At 47.3% G+C, this 19,618-nt stretch overlaps 1 protein-coding gene across 1 annotated transcript in view; it reads right to left on the bottom strand.

Annotated features, from left to right (window-relative positions):
* The window catches only part of LOC124794982 (neurexin-1-like), a 2,052,691-nt gene that overhangs the window by 1,903,299 nt on the left and 129,774 nt on the right, over nt 1-19,618 (bottom strand). Inside the window, exon 2 of the mRNA XM_047258725.1 lies at nt 10,626-10,670. Coding sequence (XP_047114681.1) covers nt 10,626-10,670 — 45 coding nt within the window. The remainder of the gene's footprint in view (nt 1-10,625; nt 10,671-19,618) is intronic.

Below are 19,618 nucleotides of genomic sequence, written 5' to 3'. Positions count from 1 at the left end.
GCCGGTGTCGAAGTTGCCCTCCCTCGTCAGTGAGCTCCGCAGCTGGGCCAGCGTGCCCCGGAGCACCTGCTAGGAAGCTGCAGGCGCCCGCGACCCTAGGAGACTGGCTGGAGTCCAGAGCCGTCAGCGCGTGTACTCGCCCCAGCCACCGTCACGTAGCCGCAGGTAGAAACGCTGCACCGTGCAGTCTGGTCCCCTACTGACGGTAGGTAGCAGAGTGCCGCACCGACCATGTTTCGACGCCCAGTAGCAGAATTACGTCGATGGGTGGCCCGTAAACCTTTCAGCTGGTTGCGACGGCGAACCTGAGGTTGACGCCTCAACATTTCCCGTCCCCTGGGAGAATTCTGGAAAGCAAATTCCAGACAACTAACCGACACGGCACTGCTGTATCCCCCCTGCACCTGCTCTGCAGTCTCTCTCACGCCACTGTTTACACTTTATACATTGCTCGTTCTTCTTCCCTGCGCGTTCAGTCACACAGTTCAACGCGGCCGGTACACCGAGAACGTATCGCGACTCGGTCAAACCTTGTCGTCGGGCCACTGGGTTGGAAGGCAACGGACTGGAAGATCGGGTGGAGGACGGCTCGCCGACAACTGACGGAAACAGATTACACGAGCAACGACGGCGATCGGGAAAGTTTCCATCACCGTGACTAGGTGCTGATACACTGCATTGTATTGTTAAATATGCTGGAACAACAGCTCTGCGTCAATGTGCCCATTCTGTGCTACTCTCATCTTGTCGAGGGAATTCAGTATGGTGAAATCGAGGATATTATTCCATTAAGTTAGGCTCTTTGCTGGCAGGATTTCAGAAGGATTACTGGGTACGTACAGCAGAGGATACGTTAGGTTCGGAGCCGTAGTCCCTGTTGTCCCGAGATATCACATTAAGCCTCATTTAGCAGTATCGCGTTTTTCAGTAATTCCAACAATTCTGTTCCCTTTGAACGTCCTTGTTCGCAGCAGATGGTACCGGTTACTGAATCGTACATGCAGAGAGGTTCTGGGCTGTACGTATGTCTCGCGTGAGTCCTCCCACATCCCCCGCTCAACAAAGAACTCGTTCCGTTCGACGCGTCCCCACGACAGTTCGCACATACTGCAACTTGCTCCCTCAGGCATCGGCGCAGATCTGCTGCTGCCTGCAATGCGCGAGTCTTCTTATCTATTGTAACTAACAGAATCTTCTTCATTTCGATGGGTATAAAGTTCGCCATTTCACCGAACACGCGCTTTTCACGTAGGATTGTTACAGGCCGTCGGTGCCTGCTACTGTCAGCTTACCTCTCGACGTCGCCACGTATAGCGAGGAAGGCGCGTACTGCGTGACGGCGGCTGGTTCAAATTTTCGCGCCACTTTTCCTTTCTTACCCCTCCCCCTTTCCTGCGACTGACGCCGGCAATCGTCGCAAAGCCTCCAGTGCACCCCGAAAGGGTATAACATGTCAACGTGGCTAGCTTTTGCGCGAATATGGAGTAGTTACTTTACATTAACTGGAAACATTATCTTGGCAACTTGATACGGACCTTGGTAAAGAGTTCAAAATTCCAGAACGAATATTTTCACTCTGCAGCAGCTAATTCACTGAGTTTTAGTGTCCAGCGCAGTTTTATGTGCCGTGCATAATATTTTTAGGTTTTTCCCTTCGGCTTGTAAAGACTCGTCAACATCACCTATTGCCCTACGACTTGGAATTCAATTATTGCATTCTCTCTTTGTTTCTGGGATCTTCTTAATAGGTTTTTCCACTTGGTACCATACTTTCCGTAAGGTGTACACAAAGTTCTACACTGATTAACTTGTCAACCACACAATGGGTTTCATTGTATCAAATGGTGCTGACCTCTTCTTTCCATACATTACTTCTTGTGGCGAGAGACATATACTGTCATGAATTTTTGAATTGTAGGTTCTTACTACGTAAGATAATATCGCACCTGATGATGACCATTCTTCGAGGAATCCGTTCCATTCAGCCATTTTCTTATGGTGTGACACGTTTTTTCTTCGTTTACTATTTCGTGACAGATGACAGAGCTGCGTTATCAGTTCTGACAAGAAGTTAGTACCTACGTTCGTAATCGACATCTCTGGAGTACTGAACTTAAATAACCAATTATTAACCAAGTGTTGTACCTCTGTGTTTGGGTGTTGATTTGGTATAGCTATCATTCGTACAAAGTGTGAAAACTGATCTACTGTCGTTATCACGTGAAAATTCTCCGTCGGCGCCAGCCCACATTGGACGCGCGATGTTCAGCTCACCTCAGACGGTTTGCTGACCTCCAGTCGAGCGCAATGGCGATTTAATTCGACTTGTGGTGGCGCATATGTCACTGTCCTTTACGTATTGCTTCATGTCCATCACCAGTACTGTTTGGCTGCATGTAATTTTGTTGTTCCACGACCTCCATGGCCCGCTAACACAAGTGACCAACGCTCCATTTCACAAAGTAGATGATGCATCAACAACCAAAATAACCGACACGTCAAAACAAGTTCACAGTTTCGTTTTGTTTGCACTACATTCTATTTTACACAGTGAATTGTGTTTGCACTGCAAATACACTCCTGGAAATGGAAAAAAGAATACATTGACACCGGTGTGTCAGACCCACCATACTTGCTCCGGACACTGCGAGAGGGCTGTACAAGCAATGATCACACGCACGGCACAGCGGACACACCAGGAACCGCGGTGTTGGCCGTCGAATGGCGCTAGCTGCGCAGCATTTGTGCACCGCCGCCGTCAGTGTCAGCCAGTTTGCCGTGGCATACGGAGCTCCATCGCAGTCTTTAACACTGGTAGCATGCCGCGACAGCGTGGACGTGAACCGTATGTGCAGTTGACGGACTTTGAGCGAGGGCGTATAGTGGGCATGCGGGAGGCCGGGTGGACGTACCGCCGAATTGCTCAACACGTGGGGCGTGAGGTCTCCACAGTACATCGATGTTGTCGCCGGTGGTCGGCGGAAGGTGCACGTGCCCGTCGACCTGGGACCGGACCGCAGCGACGCACGGATGCACGCCAAGACCGTAGGATCCTACGCAGTGCCGTAGGGGACCGCACCGCCACTTCCCAGCAAATTAGGGACACTGTTGCTCCTGGGGTATCGGCGAGGACCATTCGCAACCGTCTCCATGAAGCTGGGCTACGGTCCCGCACACCGTTAGGCCGTCTTCCGCTCACGCCCCAACATCGTGCAGCCCGCCTCCAGTGGTGTCGGGACAGGCGTGAATGGAGGGACGAATGGAGACGTGTCGTCTTCAGCGATGAGAGTCGCTTCTGCCTTGGTGCCAATGATGGTCGTATGCGTGTTTGGCGCCGTGCAGGTGAGCGCCACAATCAGGACCGAGGCACACAGGGCCAACACCCGGCATCATGGTGTGGGGAGCGATCTCCTACACTGGCCGTACACCACTGGTGCTCGTCGAGGGGACACTGAATAGTGCACGGTACATCCAAACCGTCATCGAACCCATCGTTCTACCATTCCTAGACCGGCAAGGGAACTTGCTGTTCCAACAGGACAATGCACGTCCGCATGTATCCCGTGCCACCCAACGTGCTCTAGAAGGTGTAAGTCAACTACCCTGGCCAGCAAGATCTCCGGATCTGTCCCCCATTGAGCATGTTTGGGACTGGATGAAGCGTCGTCTCACGCGGTCTGCACGTCCAGCACGAACGCTGGTCCAACTGAGGCGCCAGGTGGAAATGGCATGGCAAGCCGTTCCACAGGACTACATCCAGCATCTCTACGATCGTCTCCATGGGAGAATAGCAGCCTGCATTGCTGCGAAAGGTGGATATACACTGTACTAGTGCCGACATTGTGCATGCTCTGTTGCCTGTGTCTATGTGCCTGTGGTTCTGTCAGTGTGATCATGTGATGTATCTGACCCCAGGAATGTGTCAATAAAGTTTCCCCTTCCTGGGACAATGAATTCACGGTGTTCTTATTTCAATTTCCAGGAGTGTAGCTTCCTGTGTTCTTTGGTATCTTCTGCTTTTTTTCATTTCACAATTGTGGAACCTGCTCGTTGTATCAGACATATTTTCCAACTCAAGCCACCGTCTCTCCCGGGTGAAATTTTAGGTTGATAAATCACCTCAAAATCAAATACACTGAGTTTTATTGCCCAGCAAGTTAACCAGAATAATGAGTTTTTCTAAACGTAATAGCCGCTTCATGCTGGATGATCCATTATTACATTGAATTTATTTTTATACAAATAAAATAAAAAATATTTTATGCCACGTATGTGACTTATCATGTCTTTGTCTGTGGTAGACTGGTTCTCTTCCACTGAAGCCAGCAGTCATGAGGCAAAGGCGACCCGAGGTTCTACCCCATCCACTTTCTGACATAATATCCAACCAGGTACATGGCTGCTTGTGTTGCATAACAGCAAAATTCCTTCTTACAATTTGGGAAAACAGTTTTCAACAACCCTTTCACCTGACTGTAAGCATCTTGACACTCTGCTGACCAATAAAACTTCACCGCTTCCTCAATAGACGAGTGAGTAGCTGTGCTATTTATGAAGATTTTCGTAGAACCTTCCGGTAATAATGAGCCAGGGCCAAGAACGACTGCAACTCTACACGGTGCCAGAAAATGATGTACGTCTTTTATTACCCTGTGGTCCACCTGGACTCCCGCATGACAACTTAAACGCCTTAAACATTGTACTTCTTCTAACACGATGTAGTAATTTTCTCAACTGAGTGTTAAGTGCACTGTGCACAACTCCTTCAACACTTACCTTACTCAAAATACACCCTGTGCCATATTCTTCACAAAGACGATGATCATCTACATAATCCATACACTGCTTGCATTTCAAACTCTGTAGTACTTTTTTAAGATACACTTTTTAAGACAGACTGTAGCGCCTAGAACCGCTCGGCCACCGCGGCCGGCTAAATTTTCATTAATTACCCTGATTACTTTCAAGCAGTTACATACTTTCATGAGAAACTAGCCCTCACGCTGGTCACTTTGATACCCCGTTTGCCAGTTTTTGTTTGGCTATGAACGACATAGTCTTGTTGCCACGGTATTGAGTAATGGTCGCCATGACAGGCCGTTGCCGGGCTGTCTGTCCGCAAGCGCATCCAGCGGGTTGTTCCAGTATCGCAGCCAGATAAAGTGTAGGTTCGTGTGTCACTAATTTCTTTGCGCTGTCACAGTTCCTCTTCCCACATTGTGTGCAAGCCGTTCTACCCAGACGACCCATACACGTCACAAACTGATCCTTACTAGTCGTGCACGCGGTCTAAGTGCTTCCCCTCGGCGACTCGTAAAAGTTGCGGCATTGTCAGCAGTCCCCCTCCCCAATGGAACAACGACCCATCGAGTTCTGTCACCTGTGAATCAAGGTCAATTTAACGTGATGTTCAAATGAGAAATCTAGCCCTAAAATTGTGTTGTAACCATCCTGAAAATTCATCAACGCTGAAACCAATATCGTTTCCACCTACTTAGCTTACTAGTAGCTTACATTGGGGCGGTCCCAAGCTCTTTTTGCCCGTGAGGTCCAGAAATGTTATGCGCACCTGCGTACCCACGTCCACGCTTTCTTCCACCCTCTACGCTACGTAAGCAAAATTCCGTCACTATAAACATTTTGGTTGTACTTACATTTTCTGGAAGTGTGGCGTGGCAGCTACAGATCCCTCCGTGTCTTTTAACGATGGATTACTATTCCCATCCCACATCCACTGATTACGTCTCTTCTTAGGCTTTTACCTGCAAATCCCGATCCAGATGCCTTATCTGCCCACATTTTTTACCCCGTGGCTCACCGAATTTCCGCTGTACGTCGTACGCTCTTCAACGTCTGTAACACCTAACACCTATAATGAAAATTCCTTTTCTATTCCGAACTCGTATCATCATATCTTCCATTTCCTTTACAATCGCTATGACTTCAATTAAATTCTTAGAGAACTCTGAACTTCCTCGACACATCGGGCGTCCCTAGCCGGGTGGGGCCACTTTTGTACCATCGCGTGGGGACTCTTGACAGAAGGAAAGGCTCCGGGATTTGTCTTTGTTGTTGTTGGCAGCTACAGAATGATAGGGCACAGCTTAAGCAAAAAGTGCCAGGAGCGTTAATATCTCCAGAGTCATACGACAGAGCAGTTTAGATTTAATCCCGACAATGTCGAGCGGTCTGATAGCAACTGTAATACGTTAGCGACCCCAGCTACGGAGGCAGTGGAGGAACCAAACCGAGCGTCTGCGCAGGTTGTACGATCCTAGCCTGGTTGAGGTCGCACAGTGCATACGTCTTTTGGAGCACTACACCTAAAGGTAATAGGTACAGTACATTGCCAGGTGTTATTTTGATTCAAATTATCGGAGAGTATGTCCTGAAAAATAATTTTATTTTAAATAATGAGGAAATTAGAAATATGCTAGAAGTAGTCGTCACAGTACGTTTAGCGCTGCCTACCTTCGGAAATAGGCGTCAGCACTTGTGATTATGTACGCGGGAAGCAGTTCGTAGCATACGCCTCCTCTGTAGATCTGTATCAACATCATCCTCTGTGGGTGGAGGTGTGGATTTTTTACTAGAGTCCACCCTGTCTGCTCTTTACGTACAGCAACTAGTTTTATTCCGCAGGCACAGTTACGGATAGGAATAACCTATGCTGCCCAATACGTAACTGACGATGAGGAAACGTACTCAGACGGTTACCTTGTGATTTTAGTCGTGCGTTCGGTTGCAAAATCCAGGTTCTGGGGACCGGACATTCTTACACTGCGCCTGAAATAAGGAAGTCGTATAACATCTGATTGGACACAACCCGCTGTAATAGCTAAATCTCGAATCGACTAAAATTGTTCCTGACAGAATACATCATCAAGGAATAAATGAAATGTATTCAGAGTTGTGAATATGGAGAACCATCAGCTGTAGGATGGAATGAGGACAGTGAAAACCTGGGCCGGCTGGGGACTCGAACCCGGTTCTGCCGCTAATCGCGGGGGTCGGCTCACCACTGGCTATCCGAGTACGGCTCACCGCCAGGCCCACGCATGCACCTCCGAAGCAACCTCGTACCGTGACTCCTCCTAATGACAAAGGCGCCGCAGTGTCGTATTTATGAGCCGACACCGGGCATGCGACTTTGAAGTAAAATGTCACCCTTGTACGTGAACACACATGATGGATGTAATGTATGAATACAGGTTAACGACATACGGAAGTTGAGGCCTGGCCGTGAGTCGTATCGGATAGCCAAACGGTGAGGCGACGGTCGCTGGCGATAAGCGGCAAATCCGGCACAGACTTTCATTGTCGTCATTCCATTCTACAGCTGATGGCTGTCCACATTGGCGCGTATTTCATGACGCCGGAGTCGCCGCAGTCCATGCACAGGCACTGGAATATGCCATCGAGAAGGCCCTGATCTACGCCCGTTGGTTTCATTTCGGTATCGTCGGCAATCACTAATGTCAAATCAGCAGGCATAGCTATTTTATTCCGATTATATCTCTAAGGCTACTTCCCAGGAAGAGACGCAAGTATTTTGTATTGCCTCCACTGCCTCGACTCCTTTGTTTGACTCAAAAACTCGCAACTAATAAAAACCTCAAACTTGCTTCACAACCGAAAATTGGAGGCTTATTTATAAACACACTACTTCGCACAATGTACGACAAGTGCATTGTTATGGTAACTAATATTAACGCTGCAGACCTGATTACCGAGCTAGCTCCTACCCCGTTTCGCACCCTGTTTACCAGGGCTTGTAACGACAGTTTTCGGCGGCTTCTAAAAGCGAATAATGCGCGTCGTACACCGTAGTCACCCGTATACCACACACTTACACCGTAGAGCGTTCGCCGTGGATAGCACGTCACGTAACGATTCAGTGAAGCGAGGAATGTAACGCAGGTGCGAATAAGACTTGGAGAATAAAAGTGGCAATCTCCATGTCTGATCAGCATGTCATACGTCAGTGAACGGAAGGGAGACTCTGGGTGAGCAGAATAAACCGCAAACGCAGAAAGTGTCAATCTTGCGAATTATAGTTTGCTACTGTGTAAAAGGGTATATTTTAAAGGGATAATGGGTATACCAGTTTGTCATCATATTTCTGTCTTCACTATGTTTTAGGAACGTGGTTTGACGTACCTGTTTCTCGAACCGGTCTTGCTTCCACGCAGTCCACTGCATAAGGCGTATCGTGCACAGCAGCGTACCTAGAACTTCTGGCGTACTATGGTGTCAGAATTCCCAGCTTCAATGTATTAATCTTTTAGCTGTAATTTACATGTTAAAATATGTACTTCAAATTTCTCTGTCGTAAAACTGACCTGACTAACGGCAATGAGCAGAAAGAGAAATCCTTATAGACAAGCAGATATTCAGATTGCTGGAGCTCTTTTCTAAAGACTACCCTATGTCACAGACACTGACTAGTCCATTGAATTTTAAAAATAAAGGCTTGCGTAAGGTAGGAACAAATACGCTGTGATGTTTTGAAGTGTCTTATATTCTTACCGGAGATAGTAGTTATCAAAACTAGAAAAAAATTCTATGATGTCCGGAAACAAATCCTTGTCGTGGACATTGCAACGTAAGATAGCCATCTGTCCGTTGCAGTACAGGAGATGTTCATTGTGTTTACAGATGATTGTTAAATGTCCCCGCAGGCAGAAATCTACGGGATTAACGCCACGTGAACGGGATCCCCTCCACAAGTCCACCGCACTTTGGATCTTTGTGTAAGTTACTCTCGTCTGAGGCGGAGAAAGCGGCAGTGAGCGGTGGGACAGGTGAACAGTGAGCGCCGGCTGGAAGAGACACCGAGTGCCGGCCGCCGTCGCCGTCGACACCAGTAAAATGGGCCGCTGGCCAGCAGGTGTCTCAGGCAGCGGCTCTGCACGTGCGCACACCGGCCACCCGCCACTCTCCTGCACGCCTGTCGCTAGACAAACCCTGCACCAAGCGCACGATAGCGTTTCAGTATTCTGTCATTTACTAAAGTACTGACGTTATCTGCCCGCCCTTAGGCGAAGCGTTTAGATTCACCATGCATTCTACCACAAGTTCCTCTGCTCCCTAAAGTCGCAGTTCTGGCGCGGATCCTTGTCCCGTAACATCCAACGACAGTCTACGCATTCAAAAGCTGGCATGCAGAAAATTGCACTTTTAATGTTTAAGTTACAGTTTATTAAACATACTAAGCCTGACTAATGTGATAAGCTACTATCGACTAACGTGACAACATGGTATCAGACAAACACACATTCTTACCTGAGCTGTATCTCACAAAAAAGCAATTTTGTCATTGCAGACGACTAATGCAACACAACAGAGCTTCGCAGTCTACAGTATTCGAAGCTTTTTCCCTTCACTACTTCCATTCTGACGGAATAAGGTTCAAGTCGTTCTCTCCAAATTACGGCTGTCGAGTCAAAGACCAATCTTCTAGCTGGTGGTATCTTATTGCTCGCCACGAAGGAGTAGCTCCGTCTCTCCTGCCATTCCGCCACTGATGCAATAGACACATCTTCGCTTCCTAACAGAAATTCAAAAGGTCTAGCAGTGCCACACGCTGCAGAATCAGAGACTACGGAGAAAGTATAACAGTGTAGAAATATCTGATGATGTAAAGGATCGAAAACACACACCTTCATAGGTGTTCGGTTTACAGATTGCTGTGGACCCAGAGTGGGCGGAGGTGGAATATTAACATGTCCAGAACATAGGGCCACAACTGACACAGACTCTCAGCAGACACAAAAATTGCGAATCAGTTTGTAGCTGCACAGACGACTGTCTCAGCATATGGAACCGCAATCCATCTCACAGAATGAGTTTGTTGGCCAACTTGTCCAAGTCAGCATTTAACAAATAAATGAAACGTGAAGTTAAAATACCTGCAACCATTACGTACGGAACTACCGAAAAGTAATCGTCTTCCTTCTATCAGGCTATCTTAGGGCGGGTTTCTCTCCGGCCTTTCCTCTTCCAGATTCTCTTACAGTAAAACCGACACACAGAGATAAAGATGCGAATGGAGAAGAAAAGGAAATAAAATTAAGGTTTAACGTCCCGACGTCGATAATGTCATTGAAGGTGTATCACGAGCTCGGGTTGGGGAAAGATATCGACAGCGCATACGAAGATGGTTGCACGGCTGTCCGCCGAGACATTGTGGTAAAGTGCCGACGTCATCTGGCTGCCAGTCCGAAATCTCCGGCTATCTCACTTCGAGGATTAACCGTAACCCGGAGGCCACCAGTGTCTGACTGTAAGAACGGTGTCAGCAGTAACCACCCAGACAGACTGCGCCGAGCTCTCCGGCAGCTAGGCCAGCCAGCGTTCTCGTCCTTGAGACAAAATCACTGAAATTTTTTTTAAATTGGTTACAGGTCTATTTAATTTTATTTTACGTTGTTACAAGAAGCTGGAAGCCATACTCGTTGCAACGCGCTGTGCGGTGCCACTACAGTTTACAAGTACACACATTTGACACACTTGTCTGGAAGCGAGTGCGGGAGGGTGCGGTGAAACGCAACGCGTGTACTAGAGTACAGTATATAATACAGTAGAGTAGAGTAGAGCAGAGAGTACAAGAGTGGCTGACTCACCCTGGCCGAGCGGCCCGGCGCGCCTGCGCAGTGGAAGCCGCCGCACTGCAACACACAAATAGCCCCGTCTCCGTCACTTGTCCGGTCAGGTCACGTGGCCGCGGCGCGGCGGCGGCGGCGGCGGCGCGCAGCTACCTACCTCACCTCGCCACGCCTACACTACTCTACACTACCGCCTCCACACTACTGCTGCCTGCCCAGCGCCCACCTCACCAACCTAGCTAACACGATGACTGCTCCGCACCTATAATCCACTTGAAATTAGTTGGCGTCTGACACTTGGCGTCCAAAGTTCTGCCGTCGTCGCTATAGGTACTCTCCGCAGGCAGCCCGAGAGTTCCGCTTCTTCCGCGATATGCATCGCTCAAAAGACTTTCATTTTACCTAGTAGCAGAGTTCTGGCAGAACGCCAATACTTTAGGCTAAAGAAAACCACTCACCAAAAAGCAGAGACATTAGGTCGTCGTCGCCTGACACACAAAAAAGAACATTTGCCAGTTTCGGAGTAATACTTTTTCAAGCTAAAGTACAAACAAAAATCACACACATATATATACGAATGCACACACACACACACACACACACCTATGCCCCTACATGGCGCTGGCTGGACACGCAATACCTGTGATGCGTTACAGTAAGTGGACTAGGCTGGTTTGGGGTTGTCTGGGGTAGGGAGGGTAGAAGGAGAGTGAGGCCTAGTAGCTCACTGGGAGGCAGCCGGTTTGTCAGCAGGTGCTCGGGCTAGACAAGTGATGCACGGTTCGTAGAGACTGTGGGGAGCTGCACATGCTGAAGGTGAGGGACTGACAGGTCGGACTGAGGGGAAACCGTCACATGGAGGGTGGGGAGACAAGAGATTGAAACAAGCAGAGTACGTGTCGCTAGGATAGCTGTCATCTGCACAGTTCAGAGAAGCTGGTGGTCTAGGGAAGGGTGCAGATGGCCTGGGTCGTGAAGCAGCCATGCAAATTGAGCATATTATGCTCAGCTGCTCGTTGTTCCACAGGGTGCTCAACTTAGTCTCAGTGACAGTTCGTCAGTAGCCGTTTGTCCTGGTGGACAGCGAAATAAAGTTATACGGACATAAAAAAGTGTGCAGTATTTACAGTACGTTTGGTGTATGACATAGCTGCTTTCACTGGTGACCTGGCCTCTGGTGAAGTGCAATAAGTCTGTTACAGGTCTAGAGTAGCAAGTGCCAAGTAACTGGATTGGGAGAGTCTCGTACTTTGGTCTTCCACTCCTTCCACCACCGTCAAGAATCACCTAAAAAGCAGACCCCCCCCATCATCCAGTATCGTGTTGTAGTGGAACGAGTGAACCGTATCCTTCACCAGGGCTTTGCTTATTTCTCATCCTGTCCTGAAATAAGAGACATTCAACCCTTCCTACAGTGGTGTTCCATCGACTGCCCAACCTATACAACATCGTAGTCCATCCCTAAACTGCTTCCTCTCCCAAGCCTTTGTCACAGAGATCGTATCCTTCTGGTATATCGAGGTGCAAGACCTGCCCAATCCACCCGCCCAGCACTCCCTGCTGTACTCCAGTCACAGACCTCCTGTACCCCATCATAGTACAAGCCACCTGTGAAAGCAGCCATGCCATACACCAAATCTGCTGTCTCAACACTCCACAATTTCTTATGTCGGTTTGACTATTAACCAGCTGTCCACCAGGATGGATGGGCAATGCCAAACTGTCGCTGAGAGAAAAGTTGACCACCTGACGGCACAATGTGCGGCAGAGCATAATACGCTCACTTTCGATGGTAGCTTCACAGCTCGGGCCATCTAAATCCTTAACTCCACCACCAGCTTCTCTTAACTATGCGGATGGGAATTAGCCTTACAACACGTCCTCTGCTTTCGTAATCGTCCTCGTTTCGGTCTCTGTGGTAGCCCACTGTCCCCCAGCCGTCAGGCAGCGGTTTCCCCTTGCTCCATGCTGCGAGGTCCTCACAACTGACCTTCTCGTACAGCCTCCATTGCTCTTCGCTGCCAGCCGTGCGTCACTCGCCTGCCCCGTCCGTGCACCTGCCAACCCTCCCTGCCACTGCCGCTTCCCTACCTGACAAACCGGCTGCCTCCCTCTGAGCCACTATCTACCCACCCAGAACCCTCGCCCTGCCTCCAGCCTCTCTGCCCCTCGACCCTCCCTACTCTCCCTACCCTACAGCCTAATCCATTTGCCAAAATGCAGCACAAGCATTGCGTGTCTAGCCAGCGCCACTTAGGGGCACGGGCATGTTTATGCGCGTGTTTGAGTGTGTGTCTGTATGTGTGAGTGATTTCTGTGTATGTTTGGTCTCTAGCTCGAAGAAGGATTACTCCGAAATCCAGCATATTCTCTCTACTTCTTGTGTGTGCCTGACGACGACACGACGCTTCTGCTTTTTGGTGAGTATGTTCTAAAGTATTTAATTTTACCTACGGTGTCTCCGAGTATAACAAAAACCAATTCTTTCAAAACTATTGAACACACTGAATTATCTTTTCTCGTTGATTAGTAAAATACCTCATTTGACGACAATCCTTTACGCATTTCGTGACACATTGCGTTCGCATTTTATAAGCTTCGGGCAAAAGCGTTTTGGTTTACAATTCTGTCGATATTTAACTCACAGTAGACATGAACAATAACAGCTTTCCGTAAAAAATCACGTACAAGTCCTAAAATTCTCGGTATAGTTCTATCTAACGTCTCCTAGCACGTCAGAAACCTGTGCTAATTTTAATTAGGTTTGAAATTTTGGTTTTTCCAAATAGACGAAATTTTCGTCTCCGGAAAAGTTTCCTACCCGAGAAGTGGCCGGCGCAGTGCTCTGCGAGCCGCCTTCCCTGTCCCTGTCAGATGCCGGCCAGCTAACTTATACAGGAGTGTGAGGTCCGGTCGACGGGGGGTCCGTGCACAACGTGGACACCGCAACACTTAACAAACAGTTTTCAATTGGCGCAAGCAATCATAATTTGTCGATTTATTATTTACATATTACAGGCATACATAAACCCCACTATTAGGCAATCGTTAGCGCGCAGGAACTCACATAACCAGACACAATTATCTTAATGATAACAACCTCCTGCCAGATTTAAATTAATTTTTGATTGCTAAATGAACCCAAAGTCGACATTTTATACCCAGGAAGAAATTTCATTGGCAACATAATCTAAAGAAATAGTGGTTATTCAGGCATGCGTGCCTCATGTTCCCGCCATCATGTATTTTACACCCTGTTTTTAATGTACTTCCACCTTACTACGTTAATTTAAATTACTGGCGTCACTGAGTTGCTGCTTTGCCTGACCATGAGCGGCGCTAGCAGCGCGTATCGATATATCCCCTCTCATAGTACCTTTGCTCGACTGCTATTACTTCCCAGTCATTGTGTGTGTGTGTGTGTGTGTGTGTGTGTGTGTGTGTGTGTGCATCGACTCCCAGTTTCTCTTCGTGCGTGCTTTGTTACTGTTGGATATCGTTCAGGTATTCGTGCAAGTGTTTCTCAGGTTGTGTATTTTCTCGGCATTCTGAAGAGGGTCGGTCGGTTGGTGAGGACCAAGGAGGATACCTCCACGTGGCGCAGTTGGCTGCGTCTGCTGGCGGTCCTGCGCATTGTCAGAGAGTATGTGGAGCTGTCCAATAGCTACGAGCTTCTTGGCTGACCGACCCAGGACGTCAAAGTTGAGCGGTGGCTTAAGTACCTAAGCCACGTCTGTTCCTGTTGTGTCGCTCGTTTCGGTGGTTCGCTGTTGGGGAGCTTTTCCTGTGAGCAACACCGAGTGTTTGTAGTGATGAAATCGAGCTGCCGTGCGGTGGAATTAACTATATTGGTTCACTACGATTCAAGTTTACCAGCGGAATTTTCTGCCTTGTGGCCGTTAGTGTTCTGGTTACCTGTCCTGGCCACTAATGTAATTTCAGGCAGTGTCCTTTCTTCACCTGTTGTCGCTGTCAAACACAATGTGTAATTTTGACAGCTTAATACATATTTCATTGTGGATAATCGCGTCCATAACAGTTCGGTCTTTAAGTTTTCATGTACCGATTGGTGGCTATCAAGTCGTTTGGTCAGTCGGTCTGTGACTGTCTCTTGGTTGGGTTACCGACAGATCAAGTGTAGTTGAGTCCACCACCTGTCTCACCTATGTTAATGTTTCGAGGGCAGCCCCCCCCCTCCCCCTCTCCACCCCCCTGGAGGTGTGTGAAAGCCGTTGCCTATACTGTCCTTTTCATGGGTTTTTAATGGTCTGTTGGTACTCTATTATAGCCAATGCTTTAAAAGAAAAAGTTTTATTGTGTTTTATGTTAATGAAGAGCCTTCAGCCCGTATAAGTAAGTCTGAATTCTGGAAAGTGGATATTTTGCTGAAAGTTACTGTTGTTGTGCTATCTTTTCATTTAGTGCGCCGTCAGCCACTTAAAACTTAAAGGTTTAAGGCATCTTGAATTTATGGAAAATCAGTTGTGGGCCTTCAGCCGCTTAAAACCTTATTCTTAAATTTAGTTATTTTCGTTGCGTTGCTTTTTCATTTAGTGTGCTTTTGGCCACTTAAAACTAATAGGTTAAGGTATTTTTGAATTTTTGGAAAATCAGTTGTGGGCTTTCAGCCGCTTAAAGCCTTATTCTCAAAATTTCCCCTTAAGCGAAAACATTGCGGCCTTCTGCCTTAAAAGGTTATGGTAATATACTTTTTTAAACTTAATTGTGGCCTTCAGCCGTTTGTATTGAATTTTGTATATGTTTATTCTATCCACTTTTGCCTTGAGGCTTCCAGTCTAGCTGTGATAATTATATAATTTTATTTGCAATTTTAACTGCGTGTCCTCAGTCACTTGAAATTTATCTTGTTCATTTTTAAGATTTCTTGTTTGGAGGCCTTCAGCTATCGAGATGTGAAACAATCCTAGTGCAGTTGAAGTTGTTGTCTCCGGATGCTTTATTATATGAGTATCATCAGAAGTGTCCGTCGTGGATTTGTGAAAGCTTACATGGCTCCACTACTCAGCAGAAACAGTTGGCAGCTGCGATGCTCTCGCTTGCCCTGGTGCGTCCAACAACTACTCTGACGATGAAACAAGTCAAATGGATTGACAGTCCAGACTGACCTCTCGCTTCTGGTAACGAGAGAGGTCCCCCGTTTCTCCTGGCATTCTGAATAACAGGCGGAACGACCAGCTGGTGTCCCAAAGGTGCAGCAAGGCAGCTTTTCCAAAGCTTAAGGAATGACCAAAGAGATAGCATCCGGCCAGTTGTAAATTGGGAGAGCAGTAACGTATCTTAGCGAAGGATTTTTCGTATCGGATTTCACAGAATGCAACATGCGAGATAGGCTGATCAGCCACAATATTACGAGCACAGACCTACTAACCAGCAGGCGACAAGAGCATCACCTAGAGACGAATGACTACTAGTCAGACACACGCACGGTGCATGCAGTATCAGTGAGCGTGCTGTGCGTGTGTAAGACGGGGAAGGCGCGCGATCTAGCTACATGACCGAGGACAGGTTGTGATGGCCCGCAGGTAGATCACGAGCATTTCGGAAACTGCACGACTTGTCGGGTGTTCGACGAGGCGAAACCAGAGTGAAATCACGTCCAGACGTCGGTGGCCACCCCTCATTACAGATGTCGGACATCGGAGACTGGGCAGCCTGGTAAAACAGGACAGAGGGCGAACTGTGGCGGAACTACTGCGCAGAGTACAAGCGTCTCTGAAAACAAAGTGCACGGAACTCTCCTAACTATGGGCCTAGGCAGCCATCGACCCGTGAATGTGACAATGTTAACACCACTACGACTGAAGTGGGCGTGTGAACATCGGCACTGGACGTTGGCGCAGTGCCAGAGCGTTGCACGGTCTGAGGAATCCCGTTACCTTCTTCATCGTGATGATGAGAGGGCGCGAATCCGTCGTCCTCCACGGGAACAAGTCCTCGACACTTGTGCTGCGGGATGGAGACAAGCTGGCGGCGCCGCGCGGTTTAGGGCGCCATGTCACGGATTGTGCGGCCCCTCCCACCGGATGTTCGAGTCCTCCCTCGGGCATGGGTGTGTGTGTGTGTTGTTCTTAGCATAATTTAGTTTAAGTAGTGTATAAGTCTAGGGACCGATGACCTGAGCAGTTTGGTCCCTTAGGAATTCACGCACACACACACACAAGCTGGCGGCGGCTCCATTATCCTCTGGGGAACATTCACAGGGGCATTCGTTGGTGCAGTGGAGCTCGTGCTAGGCACCGTGTCGGCCATAGAGCATCGCACACCGCTTGCAGACCACGTACGCCCCCTGATGACGGCAGTGGCATTTTTCGGAAAGACAATTCGCCATGTCACAAGTACAAGAGTGTGATGGATTCGAGGAACACAGTGGCGAATTGCAATTGATATGCTGCTTCCCCCCCCCCCCCCCAGATCTGAACCCGAAAGCAGAAATGTGGGATGTTATTGAAAGTGGAGTCAGAACTCATCGCCTTCCTCCCCGAAATTTACGGAAATTAGGCGACTCGCTTGTGCAGGTGTGGTGCCAGCTGCTTCCAGGGACCTGCCGAGGCCTACTTGTTTCCAGGCCACGACGCGTCGCCGCTGTTATCCGTGCCAGAGGGGGGCACACCGGCTATCAGGTAGTTAATGGAAATGCCGTGTGGCCAGGGCCTCCCGTCGATAAAACTAGTCTCAATGAATATGGAGAAAGAATAAGACCCAAACTCCAAAACTTAGCAGAGGAAGGAGTAGCTCCCAAAATATGGGACAAAATGAAGGAAATGATCAGCTCATCTCTCCCCGGACAGGTTACTAACACCCCTCAAGCGAATAATCCCTGGATTTCGAACAATACTGCTCATCGAAGAACGGAGCACACTAAAGAAACGTGGCATACAAACCGCTCAAGATGAAGAAGCATACAAAGAACTTTGCTGCAAAATATAGCGCAGCTGCCGATTTGACAGGACACAGTATCTTACCAGTGTTTGTGATGACACAGAACATCATCAAAAACTAAATGAAACGCGTGATCTATTCAAGAAGATAAACACCATCAGACCAGAGTTCAAACAGCGCACGTGGTGGATGGTAGAAGATACAGATGGCACTATTATTAGTGACAAGCAGTTAGCAATAGCTAGGTGGAAACAACGCTGTGAAACACTGTATTGCAAAGGAAACATCATCTAAGAAGAGAAAATTTGTATGGAATGAAATAAAGAAATTGATACTCTGTACAGTGAAATGCCATAAAACATTTGAAAAACAACAAATCCTCAGGTACAGATCGTATTTCCAGAGAAAAGCTGACTGCGATGGGAGAGGAAGGCATGCATTACCTGCATTTAAGATGTAGTAAAATGTGGAAAACGGATGAATGGCCTAAAGACTGGATTACATCTGTCCTAATTCCTCTGCACAAAATAGCATCAGCAACTATAGACCCATGGCATTAATATCACATGCTAGTGAAATGCTTCTGCGTATAATAAATCAACGCCTAAAAAATTTTCTGCAGTCTCAGATTTCCGCAGAACAAGCGAGTTTCGTGTCAGGTGAAGGTACTCGAGGGCCAATCTTGAATTTAAGGCAGATAATTGAAAAATATTATGAGTTCTGTGTCCCTCCCTACATCTGCTTCCTACATTATAAAAAGGCCTTTGATTGTGTCGTGTGGGACAAGTTGTGGCATGTGCTCGACGAATCTGGGGTTCCAAAACACCTGGTATCTTTACTAAAAGGTCTTTATAATAGCGATACCGCAACCATAAAAGTAGACGGTGAATATTCGGAATTTTTCAATGTGACAAATAGCGTTAGACAAGGTTGCATACTGTCACCTCAACTCTACAATATCTATGGAGAGTGTGTAATCAGGAAAGTGCTGGATGGCTGGGACGGTGGGATTTCAATTGGCGGCAGCAAAATCAACAATTTACGCTTCGCAGAAGATAGTACACTCATAGCAGGAAGTGAGGAAGGACTTGGAATCTGTTCTCAAGAGTGAAAGATATTAGTCTAAACCTTGGCTTAGAGATAAACATGAAAAAAAACCAGACCAATGGTTACAAATCGCCAAGGTATCGACGAAAACCAACTTACAGGATGCCTAAGGAATCTGGAGATAGTGATTGATTATGCATATCTAGGCTCTGTGATCAATTGCACAGGAAAGTGTGATAAAGAGATAAGACGACGAATCATTCTTAGCCGAGCAGCAATGGTGAAACTCACCAAGATATGGCAGAATCGGGCAATATCCAATACAACGAAGATGAGCTTGGTAGAAGCATTGGTGTTTACGGTATTCTTATACGGATGCGAGACCTGGTCCGTGAAAGGCAGTGTGTGACGAAACGTCATATAAATTGACATTTCGAGAAAAATTAAAAGGGTTTTTTGTGTGTTAAAAAATATGAAAGACTAAGTCCGCGTGCGGCATGAATATCAGATATTAAAAAGTGTTGTTTATTATATGTAAAACTCGCAAACAGCGATGCGTTTAACAAATAGCCTTTTTGTGTACAGTATCTGTGTAATGTAGATGGAGAGGAACAGAGATAATGTTTTTTGGGTTAGATTTTTTTTTCTAAGTTGTTTTCGTGTAGCGGAAGGTCGCCATCGTACAAAGTCTGATATTTAATGTAAGTCTGTCTGTAAGATATCTGAATATATGTCCAATTGTTATTAGAAAGTGTTGTTATTGAAGTAGTGAGCACCTCCCATAATAGCCACCATTAATAACTCTGTTTCAGAACTTCGTGTTGCGGGCAGCTCTCTATCTCTACCAGCATTTGGTCGGCCATTACGCTGACGATATTTTTTAGTTAGAAATTCAGTCTGCAATATTAAATGTAAATGCAAGAGACTTCTCTATTTTGATCTTTTAATAGTTTCAAAGCTAGTAAAGTAAAGACAAATTGCATCCATTAATGTTTTCGTACTGACTGAGTTCAGTATGTTTAAGATTGGCCGCTTAACGGCAGATGAGATTCTCCTCAATTTTT

This window comes from Schistocerca piceifrons, chromosome 4 (genome assembly GCF_021461385.2).
Source record: "Schistocerca piceifrons isolate TAMUIC-IGC-003096 chromosome 4, iqSchPice1.1, whole genome shotgun sequence".
Taxonomy (NCBI): Eukaryota; Metazoa; Arthropoda; class Insecta; order Orthoptera; family Acrididae; genus Schistocerca; species Schistocerca piceifrons.
This window is presented reverse-complemented; position numbering and strand designations above follow the sequence as displayed.